Source organism: Hylobates moloch, unplaced genomic scaffold, assembly GCF_009828535.3.
Source record: "Hylobates moloch isolate HMO894 unplaced genomic scaffold, HMol_V3 SCAFFOLD_24, whole genome shotgun sequence".
NCBI lineage: Eukaryota > Metazoa > Chordata > Mammalia > Primates > Hylobatidae > Hylobates > Hylobates moloch.
This window is the reverse complement of record NW_026652299.1, coordinates 33,044,651-33,058,936: the sequence shown is the minus strand read 5'-3', so window position 1 is coordinate 33,058,936 and position 14,286 is coordinate 33,044,651. Positions and strand designations below refer to the sequence as shown.

The window sequence follows — 14,286 nt, the reverse complement described above, 5'->3', positions numbered from 1 at the left end:
CCTCCAAAGTGCTGGGATTACAGATGTGAGCCACCATGCCCGGCCAGGACAAGAAAATTGACAAATCTTTAGCAAGACTGATGAAGAAAAAAAGGGGAAGACATAAATTGCCAATATCAGGAATGACACAGGGGATATCATTACAGAGTTTGCAGATATTAAGAGGATAATAAGGGAATACAAATTGACATGCATACATTTGACAACTTAGATAACATGGACTAGTTCCTCAGAAAGCACAAATTACCACAACTTGCTCAATATAAAATAATTTGAATCATTCCTATAACTATTAAATAAATTGAATTTATAATTAAAAACTCTCTATAAAAAATTTCCCAGGCCCAGATATTTTCACTGGAGATTTTTGCCAAACATTTAAAGAAAAATTCACATCAATTCTACACAATTTCTTCCAGAAAACAGAAGAGGAAACACTTCCTAATTCATTTTATGAAGCTAGTGTTACTCTGATACCAAAACCAGACAAGACAAAAGAAAAAAAATACTCAGACCTCATGAATATAGATGCAAAAATCCTTAATGAAACATTAACAAGCAGCATTCAGCAACATAAAAAAAGAATTATACACTATGACCGAGTGGAGTTTCCTCCAGGGATGCAAAGCTGGTTCAATATTTAAAAATCAGTAAATGTAACTCACCACATTAAAAGGCTAAAGAAGAAAAATCACATATCATTATCAACTGATGCAGAAAACAAAATTGACATTCAACACTTGTTCATGAAAAAACTCCCAGAAAACTAGGAATATGGGAAGCTTCCTCGACTTGAGAAAGGGCATCAATGAAAAACCTACAGCTAACATCATATTTAATGGTTAAAGTCTGAGTGTTAAAGGACACTCAGATAAAGGACAAAGCAAATATATCTGTTCTCACCACTCTAATAATAGTGGATGTTCTGGCCACTGCAATAGGCAAGAAAAGGAAATAAAAGACATATGGATTGGAAAAAAAAGAAAGAAAACTGTCCCTATTTGCAGATGACAGGATGATCTACATCGAAAATTCTAAGGAATTTATAAAAAGTAAGCTCAGCAAGGCTGCAGGATATGAAGTAAACACACAAAAATCCAACATATTTCTATATGCTAGCAATGAATATGCCAATGTCAAAATTAAAAATACAGTACCATTTACAATTACTAAAAAAATGTAAATCTAATAAAACATGTACAGGGTTTGTGTGCTAAAAACTACAAAACACGGATGCACGAAATCAAATAAGATCTAAATAAATGGAGCTACATATCATGTTTATGGACTGGAAGATGGATTTAGTAGAGATGTTAATTCTCAAATTGCTATACAAGCCTATTACTATCAAAAACCCCAGCAAGGTTTTTTTTTTGTAGATATGGACAAGATTATTTTTACATGTACATGGAAATGCAAAGGAACTAGAATAACTAAAACACTTTTTAAGAAGAAAAGTGGGAAGAATTAGTCTACACAGCTTTAAGACTTATTATATAACTACTATAAACAAGATGCTGTGGCATTGTGGAGAGATAGAGTCATCGACCAATGGAATGGGATAGAGAACCTAGAAATAGACCCACACCACTAGGTTTTGACAAAGATGTAAAAGCAATTCATTGAAGGAAGGATAGACTTTTTTTATGAATAATACAGGGGAGACAACCATAGGAAAAAAATTTAAAAGAAGCTTGACCTAAGCGTCACGCTCTATACAAAAATTAATTCAAAATGGGAATGTATCGTGGACCTATACGTAACATATTTAAAACTATAAAAACTTTTAGAAAAACACAAAAGAAAATCTTGACAAAAAGAGTTCTTAGAATTAACACTAGAAGCATGATCTATGAAAGGGAAATTTGACAATTAGACTTTACCAAGATTAAAAACTTTTGCTCTGCAAAGCCCTCTTAAGAGGATGAAGAGACAACCTACAGACCGGGAGAAAATATTCACAAACCACATAGCTGACAGAGGACTAGTATCTAGAATATATAAAGAACTCTCAAAACTCAACAAAGACTCCAATTAGAAAACAGGCAGGCAACATGCACAGACAGGCCACCAAAGAGGGGACACATACTTGACAAGCACACACAAAGGTGTTCCACATCAGGAAATGGTAAGGACAGCCACAACGAGAGATCATCACACACCTATCAGAAGGGCTAAAATAAACAGTGACCACATTAAATACTGGTGAGGATGCAGGGACACTGAATCAAACAGACATTGCTGGTGGGAATGTCAAATGGTACAGCCACTCTTGAAAACAGTTTGGCAGTTTCTTAAAAAACAAAACTTGTAACCACCGTATGACTCAGCAACTGCACTCCTGGGCATACATGCCAGAGAAATGGCAACTGATGTTCTCACAAAAACCTCATAAATGTTCATTACAGCTTTATTCATCAAAGCCAAAAACTGGAAACAGCCCAGATGTCTTTCTACAGGTGAATGGTTAAACAAACTGTGGTGTATCCATCCCATAGAATACTACCCAGCAATAAAAAGTAACAAAATATTGGCTGGGCACAGTGGCTCACACCTGTAATCCCAGCACTTTGAGAGGCTGAGGCGGGCGGATCACTTGAGGCCAGGAGTTTGAGACCAGTCTGGGTAGCATAACGAAACCCTGTCTCTATAAAAAATACAATAATTAGCCGGGCATGGTGGCGGGCGCCTGTAGGAGTCCCAGCTACTTTGGAGGCTGAGGTGGGAGGATAGCTTGAGCCCGGAAAGCAGAGGTTGCAGTGAGCCAAGATTGTGCCACTGTACTCCAGCCTTGTTGACTGAGCGAGACTTTGTCTCAAATAAATAAATAAATAAATAAATAAATAAATAAATAAATAAATAAATAAATAAATATTAATGCAAGCAATAACCTAGATGAATCTCCAGAGAAACATGCCAAGTGAAAAAAGCCCACCCCAGGCTGCATGTTGTATAATTCCACGTATATAACATTTGTGCAATGGCAACATTCTAGAAATGTGAAACAGGTTAGAGGTTGCCAGGGTTAAGCAGGGCTGGGGGCGGGTGTGAGGGAGGGGGCGTAGCTAAACAAGGCCGCAGAAGGAATCCTGGTGGTAAGACGGTTCCACTGGGGGAAATGGGTGAAGATTATGGCGATATCTCTGTATTAACTGCATGTAAATCTACAATAATCTCAAAACAAAAAGTTTAATTTAAAATGTTGGGAGTCAGGGTGGCCAACCTCTGACCATGGGGGCCTGTTTGGTCAGTTGCGGCCTGTTGTCCTGAGATCGGCAGCACCAGAGGCTGGCCCCGAGCTGGCCTCCGGCTTCCCAGGAGCAGAGCTGCCTCTCTAGCTGTGGGCCCTAGCTCCCTGCTCCCTGCCCTGCTCTCTGTCCCCTCATTCTCTATTGCCGGGGCTGGCTGTCTTCTCCTACTTTCTCATGCCTGGGTTTCCAGCCCTTGCTATGGTGGCTCAGGAACCCAGGTGAGGGTGGGGCAAGGCAGCAGCGCTGCTGATCCGCTGATCCTGGATTACAACGTAAGCGGTACCCTCTTACTGACCAAGGAACCCAGGCAAGCCATGGATTCTTTTCTGTCCAAAAGCAAATTGCCTCACAACCCAAACCCATACGCTTTGATATAATTGAAGTGGAACGTCAAACCCTGGTTGAGAGCGGGGCTGCCCCTTCATTCAGCTCCCGTCTCTTGCATATGGAGTGTTTTGTTTTTTTTTTGAGACGGAGTCTCGCTGTTTCACCCAGGCTGGAGTGCAGTGGCGCAATCTCGGCTCACTGCTAGCTCCGCCTCCCGGGTTCACGCCATTCTCCTGCCTCAGCCTCTCCGAGTAGCTGGGACTACAGGCGCCCGCCACCACGCCCGGCTAATTTTTTGTATTTTTAGTAGAGACGGGGTTTCACCGTGGTCTCGATCTCCTGACCTCGTGACCCGCCCGCCTCGGCCTCCCAAAGTGCTGGGATTACAAGCATGAGCCACTGCGCCCGGCCATTTTTTTGTTTTTTCCAAACATTCCAATAATGTATCCGAATTCTCTGGCCAACACAGGCTGCAGTGTCCCTGGTTGGAAGGCATTGGAAGATCTCAGTAACCCCAGGGAGGGCCCAGCAGGAACATGTGATCCTGGTTTGTGGGCTGCAGGCCTGTGTGGGGACACTGTGGGCAGGAGTGGGCTGGGTGGTCCTTGGGGTGGGGCCGGCACCTGTATCTGTAGCCCCGCAGGACTCTCTGGATGCTGAGCGCCGCTCTGTCCAGCACCTGGCTTCTCTGTACCTCCAGCAGAGTGTCCTGATGATCCTGGAACGGGAGAGATGCTGTCACCAGGCTGCTCACCATCACCCTACAGCCCCTGCCTGGGGCCAGGGCTCTGTCTCCCAAAGGTAGCATCTCTCAGGCTTCTCCCAGGAGGGCACGCCAGAGAAGGGGGCCCTGAAAGTGACCTTGATGTTGCTCAGAGACAGGAGCTGCAACTATACCTCCCACCCCAATCCAAGAACTTCCCACATTAGCTCTTTCTTCTTGCTAATTCAATCTGGCATCCTTCATTTCTACTCTGAAGAATTCAAGAGGGAGCACAAAATTTTCCTGAAGTTGTGTTTTATTTCCCAAAATTCATGTGACATTTGCATTCAACCGTGTAAAAGCCCCATGCTTGTTTCAATATAAAAATGTTTCCCTCAATAATAGTGGGAGACTTTAACAACCCATTGTCAATATTAGGCAGATGATCAAGACAGAGAATTAACAAAGATATTTAGAAATCAGCTCTGGATCAAGTGGAGCTGATAGGTATCTACAGAACTCTCCACCCCAAAACAACAGAATATACATTCTTCTCAGCACCACGTGGCACTTACTCTAAAATTGATCACATACTTGGAAGTAAAACACCCTCAGCAAATGCAAAAGAACGGAAATCATAACAAACAGTCTCTCCGACCACAGTGCAATCAAATTAGAACTCAGGATTAAGAAACTCACTCAAAACCACACAACTACATAGAAATTGAACAACCTGCTCCTGAATGACTCCTGGATAAATAATGAAATTTAGGCAGAAATCAAGAAGTTTTTTGAAACCAATTAGAACAAAGAGACAACGTACCAGAATCTCTGGGATACAGCTAAAGCAGTGTTAAGAGGGAAAGTTATAGCACTAAATGCCCATATCAGAAAGCTAGAAAGATCTCAAATTGACACCCTGACATCACAACTAAAATAACTAGAGAATCAAGAGCAAACAAACTTCAAAACTAGCAGAAGACAAGACATAACCAAGATCAGAGCAGAACTGAAGGAGATAGAGATACAAAAAACTCTTCAAAAAATCAATGAATCCAGGGGCTGGTTGTTTGAAAAAATTAATAAAATAGATAGACCACTACCTAGACTAAAAAAGAAGAAAAGAGAGAAGAATCCGATAGACACAATAAAAAATGATAAAGGTGATATCACTACTGAGCCCACAGAAATACAAACAACCATAAGAGAATAGTATAAAAACCTCTATGCAAATAAACTAGAAAATCTAGAAGAAATGGATAAATTCCTGTACACATACACCCTCCCAAAACTTAACCAGGAAGAAGGTGAATCCCTGAATAGATCAGTAACAAGTTCTGAAATTAAGGCAATAATAAATAGCCTACCAACCAAAAAAAGCCCAGGACCAGATGGATTTACAACTGAATTCTACCAGAAGTACAAAGAGGAGTTGATACCCTTTTTTTTGAAACTATTCCAAACAATTGAAAAGGAGGGACTCCTCCCTACTCATTCTATGAGGCCAGCATCATCCTGATACCAAAACCTGGCATAGATATAACAAAAGAAGAAAACTTCAGGCCAATATTCCTGATGAACATCAATGCAAAAATTCTGAATAAAATACTGGCAAACTGAATACAGCAGCACATCAAAAAGCTTATCCACCACGATCAAGTTGGCTTCATCCCCAGGATGCAAGGCTGGTTCAACATACGCAAATCAATACACATAATTCACCACATAAACAAATCTAAAGACAAAAACCACATGATTATCTCAATAGATGCAGAAAAGGCCTTCGATAAAATTCAACATCGCTTTATGTTAAAAATCTCTCAGTAAACTAGGTATTGAAGGAACATGCCTCAAAATAATAAGAGCCATTTATGACAAACCCACAGTGCCCTGAGATGGTCCCTCTGCTGGCCTTGCCTCCCCAACTAAATTGGAAGCCACTCTGCTGCTTCCCGCGCATCTTAGCCTCTGAGCCCCAGCACAGCCTGACTACTGCACAGCCAAATGGACAGACAGACTGACTGGAGGGCTGGGGCCGGGATGTCCCTCTGAGGACACATAAGGGCAGGTGGGCAGGCACTATGGGGGAAGAGGAAGGGGCAGCAGGGATGGGTGGGGGCTCGGGCGAGCTGGCAAAGCATCCTCCCAGCTCTGCTCCCAGCTCTGCTCCCAGCTCTTCCTCTTCCCTCTCACTGTGCTGGCCTGCCAAGGCTTATGAGGCTAGGGGACAGGGAGGTTCCCTCCTCAGTGGCTCTGACCCAAATGGCACTTCTGGAGGGCCCTGAAGCTTCCTTTGTGTGACTTCAGCTCCCTGTGCATTTTGGGGGATGCAGGTTGTGGTGGTGATGCTCGCAGAAGCCCCCCTAAGGACAAGTCACTTTGTGGAGAGTTGACACACAGCACCCTTCCACTAAAGCAGTAGCCCTCCGGGCTCTGCAGAGGCTGGGCCTCCCCAGTGTGGGGAAGTCTGCGTGGCAGGATGTAGCTCCCAGCATGATGGAAGCCAGGTCTCAGGACACCGGCAGACCGCCCTGAGCTCCTGGGTGCTGCCCCGTGGCTGGAAGGCACCTCCTCCGCACCCTCAGGCCTTGCCCTAGATACCCCTCTGAGAAGCCTCCTGGGCTTCCACAGGCTGGGCTGGCCCTCCCCAGTACCCTCACCACCACCTCATTGTCCCCTAGCGTGATGTTCTACATCCAGGGGTGCCCTGAGGGTGGGGACCATGCTTTGAGCTGCTGCCCAGTGCCGTTGGCTCAGGGCACATGGACCATGGACCCAGGGCCTGGTGCAAGAGCTGACAAGCCCACATGCTGCAGGAGGCCGACAGCTGGCTGGTTCCTCGCAGTCTCACCTTCAGGAAAATTTTGGTCTTCCCCACTTTCCAGTCTTTGTCTGTCCGCAGCCAGATGTCAGTGATGCCCAAGGTCATCTGGCGGAACTTGTCTTGCAGCTGCCAAGACCAAACGGGGGTATCGGTGGGAGGTGAGGCAGAGACCCCTCGGCGGCTCTCTGGGGGTGATGTCTCCCTCCTCCTCCCACCGGCTCCCCAATCAGGGGCTGCCCCCCACCCCCGCCCAGGCACAGGCACAACGGGAACCTGGAATAGGGGATGGGGTGAGGAGGGAACTCGGGGCCTGAGGCCTCCATGTGTTGTGGGACTCGGCCCAGGCCAGGCCCAGCCTCAGGATGGCTGAGGGTTCCAGACAGGACAGGAAGAATCTCGGGCCCCAGTAGCTTTCTAGCCATACCTCGGCTCCCTGACACAGTAGGAGAGAACGTGTCTGCAGTACAACTACAGACATGCTCCAGAAGGAACCGCTGCGGCCGCCAGCTCTCCCAGACCCCAGGGAAAGCTCCCTCACTTCCGCGGCGCTGGGAGAGGGAGAGGGCAGGGCCGGAGGAGGAGAGAGGGAGGAAGGACAGGGCTCATCGCAAGGCTGGGGCCGGGGAGGGCAGCGGGAGACCCCCTCGGTACTGGGGGCTGGAGGTGCCCAAGGCCGAGGGGAAGGCCGCGGATGGCCAGAGGTGACCGTCCCCGAGGGGCGCTGACCTGCATCCGCACGGCGTTGGGCAGCAACACGCCGAACCTCTGCGAGAACTCCTCGAACGTGTAGCGGATGGGGAAGCCCGACTTGCGGATGTGCACGGTCTCCATCATGCCCGAGTATCGCAGCTGCCGCAGGCACAGCTCCCGGTCGAACAGCTGTGGGTGGACACGGGGCGCTGACCCAGCGCAAGCCCCCCTTTCCAGCCACACTCCTTCCCAGCACCCCACCATCGGGCACGGGCCCACAGCCAGAGGTCAGTGTGTACAGCCCCTCGCCCCGTCTGCCCCCTCTGTCCTCCAGAGATGGAAGAACTAAACAAATGCGACTTCAGTAAGGCTACATTTTGAAGAGAGTAGTGCAAGTAGTTGAAAAACCCGTAGTGTTGTCAAGGAGATAAAAGTCCATAGCATGGAAACTGGCACCCACAGAAACACAGTACTCCCATCACTCTCAACTACCCGAAGCGCTGTGAATGTAAACGTCCTCTGCACATGCCCAGTTTAAAATGCTTTTTTAAAAAAATTTTTAATTGTATTTATTTATTTTTTTTGAGATGGAGTCTCGTTCTGTCGCTCAGGCTGGAGTACAGTGGCACGATCTCGGCTCACTGCAACCTCTGCCTCCTGGGTGCAAGCGATTCTCCTGCCTCAGCCTCCCGAGTAGCTGGGATTACAGGCATGTAGCACCACGCCCAGGTAAGTTTTGTATTTTTAGTTAAAGATGGAGTTTCACCATGGTGGCCAGGCTGGTCTCCAACTCCTGGGCTCAAATGATCCGCCCACCTTGGCGTCCCAGAGTGCTGGGATTACAGGCCTGAGCCACCGTGCCTGGCCTAGTTTAAAATGTTTTTAAGCGCCCTTTGCCTACATACGTCGGGGTGGAAAGCTGCCCTGCAGGCACTTGCAGTTTCATGGTGCACCCACAATAGTTAAATGAAAAAATAAATCTACTCAGAGGCAGAAAATATCCTAATCAACTTAGTCTCTCCCTCCCTGGAGATGGAGGTCAGAATGAGACCTGGAGTGGCTGGGGCGGAGGAGTGGAGGGCCTTTGGCCCCAGGGAGCTGAGCCGTCTTTTGCTTGGAGGCTAGTGTGACTGGCAGAGAAATGGCATAATGTCCTTCCCTGGGGTGTCAGGCTTCAGCAGGGGTTCCAAGACTCTGCCATGGCTTGGATTCTAGAGAGCCCCCCCTCCACCTACAAGCCAGGAGTCTCTGAGGGACCCTGGGGAATGCCCTCTGATCTGGCAAGCCCACCAGCGGGCACTGTTACCGCACCTGCAGGGCCGCAGCGCCAACTGCTGGTGGGGTCCGGGCCACACTGAGCTTAGCCTGGGGTAAGTGTTTAGCTGCGCTTCACTGACGATTTCCTATGGGCCTGACGTTTCTCACTGAATCTTTACAACATTCCTACCTGGTGGGGGTGATCGGCTCCAACTTAAAGATGAAGTGCCTGAGGCATAGGGTCGTGCTTCTAAGGGGCTGAGCCTGGGTTTGAACCCTGAGCCTGTCTGGGCTTCCCCTACACACCACACAGCAGGGCAGCTGCCACCAGTGAGAGATATCCCAGCCAGAGGCACTCTCAACCCCCGAGCTTCAGCCTCAGGCCTGCCTGCCTGTCCTGCAGCTCCCAGCTCCCAAGGTAGGCAGGGTGGGAACGAGCCAAGGGTCTCTGGGAGCCCAGCTATTTCTCCCAGCAGTTAAGGAACAAGATAGGTTATCTCACATCTGCCTATTTGCCTTCAAGGAAGATGCAACCTAGATTTCATAAGGCAAGCCCCATTTTATTTTTTTAGAGACAGGTCTCGCTCTCTCACCCAGGCTGAAGTGCAGTGGTATGATCATAGTTCACTGCAGCCTCGACCTCCTGGGCTCAAGTGATCCTCCTCCCTCAGCCTCTGAGTAGCTGAGACTACAGGCACATACCACCATACCTAGCTAATTTTTATACTTTTAAATTTTTTTGCAGAGATAAGGTCTTGCTATGTTGCCCAGACTGGCCTCAAGCAATCCTCCCGCCTCAGCCTCCCAAAGTGCTGGGATTACAAGCGTGAGCTACTGCACCCAGATCAAACTCAATTTCACGTAGTTTTATTCTTTCCAAAAAGCATTTAATTTCATGTAATATTTTTATTCCCTTATGGGGATAAAACCATTTTATATTGTTTCAGCTGATGTCTCCTAGTTTGGGGAATCCCTGCATATGCGGCCTCTGGGTGGGACTCCCCAGCCAATGGAACAGGGACTCCCTTGTGGGCAGGGAGTGGGCTCTCACCCCCTCACTATCTCACATCAGGTAAAGCTGACTCTCTGCAGGGCTTAGTGAAAGGAGTGGTGTCAGCCTCTAAAGTCCTATTACTGATGGCTGCCTTTGTTGAGTGTGACTTACATATGGGACATGTACTGCAAACCTCATGTCCAACCCTCAGTGCATTCCTGCAGGCAGGAACAAGTCTGACTTTACAGAAGGGAAAACTGAGGCTCACAGCAGCAAAGAGCCAGGCCAAGAACACACAGAAGATGCATGGCGGAGCTAAGGGAACTGAGGTCTCAGCAACCCAAAGCTCTGCAGGTCACTCACTGACCTTCACATGACCTAGTCTGGTCGCCTTACCCCAGTGTACTTATCTGTAAGGTAGGGGCAGTAACAGCTCTAACGCTAGCCAGGCCCTGGCAGAGGGAGTGACCACAACCCTAGAGGCCATGAGCCTCCTCCTCCTCCCTCCTTTGCTGTGCCCCAGCCTCCTGTCATTACCAGCGGCTTCTTATACTCATTAGGTTTGATGCAGCGGATGAAGTAAGGCTGGCAGTTGGTCAGGATTTTCATTAGCTGGTCCAGAGACTGTTTGAACTGGCTTCCTAAGGTAGAGGGCCGTTTATTTGAGTCTGCAGACTGTGAATGGAAGCACAGAGCACAAGTGGGTCTCAGGAGCCATGTCCTGGGACAGCTGACCCTGTAGCCCAGCAAGGGTTGCTGCCAAGGCCCCACAGGTGGGGTGGTGCATCCACTTATTCAAGAATCCACCCACCCACCCATCCATGTATCCATCCACCCACTCACCCATCCCCCCCCACCCATTCACCCATCCACTCACTATCCATCCACCCTCTCACCCATCCACCCACCCATCCACCCACCCATTCACCCATCCATTCACCCATCCACCCACTCATCCATCCACCCGCCCACCACCCATCCACCCACTCACCCATCCATCCACCTACTCACCACCCATCCACCCACTCACCCATCCATCCATCCACCCACCCATGCACCCATCCATTCACCATTCCACTCACCCATCCATCCATCCATCCACTCACCCATCCACACAGCCACCCACCCATCCATCTATCCATCCACCCACCCACCCATACATCCACTCACCCATCCACAGAGCCACCTACCCATCCATCTATCCATTCACCCACTCACCCATCCACCCAACCATCCACACACCCATTCACCCATCCATCACACAATCCACCCACCCACCACCCATCCACTCACTCACCCATCCATCCACCCATCCACTACCCGTCTACCCACTCACACATCTATCCACCCAACCACCCATTCACCCATCCATTTACCCATCCACCCACCCATCCATCCACTCATCCATCCATCCATCCAACCAACCATCCGCACACCCATTTACCCATCCACTCACACACCCATCCACCCATCCACTCACCCACCCATCTATCCATTCACCCACTCACCCATCCACCTAACCATCCACACACCCATTCACCCATCCACTCACACACCCATCCACCCATCAACTCACCCACCCATCCATTTACCCATCCACCCACCCATCCATCCACTCATCCATCCATCCATCCAACCAACCATCCGCACACACACCCATCCAACCATCCACTCACACACCCATCCATCCACCCACCCATCTATCCATTCACCCACTCACCCATCCACCCAACCATCCACTCACACACCCGTCCACCCATCCGCTCACCCACCCATCCATCCACCCACCCATCCATCCACCCACCCACCACCCATCCACCCACTCACCCATCTATCCACCCACCCACCCATTCACCCATCCATTTACCCATCCATCCATTCATCCATCCATCCATTGCAGCTTTCCCAAGTGCCTACTGCATGCTGGGGACCCAGAGGTGAGTAAAACAGTCTTTCCCGTGCATGTCTGTCTGGCCCTGTAGCCATCAGGAGTGAGAGACCCAGGAGGGTGCCTGGGAGCCCACCTTGAAGAGATGGTTTCCTGCCTTTGCCTGGCGGATGGTCCCATGGCCCAGCCTGGTCTCTGCTAACTCCAAGTTGAATATCTCCCTCAGAAACTTGTTTTTGGAGGAGTAAACCAGGGTGAGGATATCTGTGCTCAGCACGTCTCGGTTCTTCTCCAGGAAGCCTGTGGGACACAGGGCCCACCCAGCATCCCAGCTTAGCCATCACTGCCCACCCGTGGGGAAGAAGAGGGCAGTGTGGGGGAATACAGGATGCGTGGAGGAGCCCCCTCCTACAACGGCCCCACTAAGGCCATGCTCTCCACCCCTCTACCCAGGCATGGCCCCCACCATCTACCCAGCACAAAGTCACTTCTCCTATCTAAACTCTGGACCCCCCAAATTCCCATTCCCACTCCAAACCCCCTTATATAAGCTGCCACATCCTCCTGCCTCTGGGCAGATCCTACTAGGCCTAAAGCTCCTTCAGACTAAAAACAGATGAAGCCTCCAGAAATAGGAGAAGGGCAGTGTCATGGGCTAAATTGTGTCCCCTAAAATTCATATGTTGGTGTCCTAACACCCTATACATCAGAACATGACTGTGTGTGGACATAGGGCCTTTAAAGAGGGGATTAAAGTAAAATGAGGTCATTAGGATGGGACCTAATCCAGTGTGACTAGTGTCATTATAAGAAGGGGAGATGAGGCTGGGCATGGTGGCTCACACCTGTAATCCCAGCACTTTGGGAGGCTGAGGCAGGTGGATCACAAGGTCAGGAGTTCGAGACCAGCCTGACCAACATAGTGACACCCTGTCTCTACTAAAAATACAAAAGTTAGCCAGGCATGGTGGCATGTGCCTATAATCCCAGCTACTCAGGAGCCTGAGGCAGGAGAATCGCTTGAACCCTGGAGGCAGAGGTTGCAGTGAGCTGAGATCACACTATTGCAGTCCAGCTTGGGTGACACATTGAGACTCTGTCTCAAAAAAAAAAAAAAGAAAGAAAGAAAGAAGGGGAGATGAGGACACAGACACACACAGAGGGAAGGAAGGCCATATGAGGACACAGAGAAGATGGCCATCTGCATACAAAGGAGAGAGGCCTCAGAAGGGATCAAACCTGCCAGCACCTTGATCTTGGACTTCCAGCCTCTAGAACTCTGAGACAATAATTTCTGTTGTTTAAGCCACTCAGTCTGTGGTGTTTGTTACTGCTGCCCTAGTGACTAATACAGGCATGGCTCCAGAGGGTGAGAAGATCCCACGTCTCCCCTCCAGCCATGAGTAAGAATGGCCTAGCTCTGCAGTAGGGACAGAACCACACTGAGAAGGCACTGAAGACAAGCTGCTCCTCAAAGCCAGGCTCCAAGAGGCCAGGGGCTGCACTGCTTGGTCTCTAAGGACCAACTCCCAAGGGCACGACCCTGACTTTCCTCTTTCACTTTCCTCCCATTAAGTCACTCCAGCTTTTAGTGGTATGCTCTGTGCACACCTGCACAACCTGCTATGGAGGAAGAGTCAAGGGTGGGAGAAGGAAGGGAGCCTGTTTCCCGCCTCTTCCTGCAGGTGTCTGTGAGGGGAGCAGCACCAGGGGGTCTGCACTGGGTGCTGGGCGGGGGGTAGACACTCGGTGACACCTTGCACCCCTGAGGCTCAGGCAGAACTCCCCACCAGCGGCAGGGAGCTCCCCGGATGTTTTCAGGGTGGGGAGGGTTGAGACACTCCTGGGTTCAGTCTCCTAACAGGCAGAGGAAGTGAAGCCGAGGTCATCAGCACAGCATGGTATCCAAAATAAAAAGAAGGCTTAGCTTTAATTAATATTTCTGCAACCAGAAAGTCTAGAAAGAATCGACCTTAATCTTAGCATTATGTAAGTTTCCTATCATTTCAAAAAATAAAACTCAGCCTTGAATTGCCTCATGGAGGATGGGCTCGATATCTTCTTTGCGTCCCAGGACCCTGCAGGTCCGACCGGCTCCAGCCTCTCCCTGTTCCAAGAGCCCAAAGCCAGGATGTGGCAGGAACTATGAAGGAGCCACAGCACCTTTCCCTTTCTCCCCTGGCCTCCCAAAGCCTAGCCTGTTCTGACTAAATGATCACCCTCTACTCAAAAGAATCATCCCTGGATTCCTGTCCCCAGTTAAATAGACCAGAACACCTCCTCATTCCTCCACATGAGGTGCAGAGAGTGACCCTCTGGCCGCCCCACTTTACTGAGCACAGCAGCCCATGG

The 14,286-nt window shown here is 49.2% G+C and overlaps 1 protein-coding gene across 1 annotated transcript in view; it reads right to left on the bottom strand.

The window, feature by feature from the left end:
* The window catches only part of MYO7B (myosin VIIB), a 65,121-nt gene that overhangs the window by 24,072 nt on the left and 26,763 nt on the right, over positions 1-14,286 (bottom strand). Inside the window, exons 14-18 of the mRNA XM_058434362.1 lie at positions 12,071-12,234; positions 10,584-10,721; positions 7,832-7,984; positions 7,133-7,231; positions 4,202-4,296 (exon numbers count right to left, since the gene is read on the bottom strand). Of these exons, the coding sequence (XP_058290345.1) occupies positions 4,202-4,296; positions 7,133-7,231; positions 7,832-7,984; positions 10,584-10,721; positions 12,071-12,234 (649 nt within the window). The remainder of the gene's footprint in view (positions 1-4,201; positions 4,297-7,132; positions 7,232-7,831; positions 7,985-10,583; positions 10,722-12,070; positions 12,235-14,286) is intronic.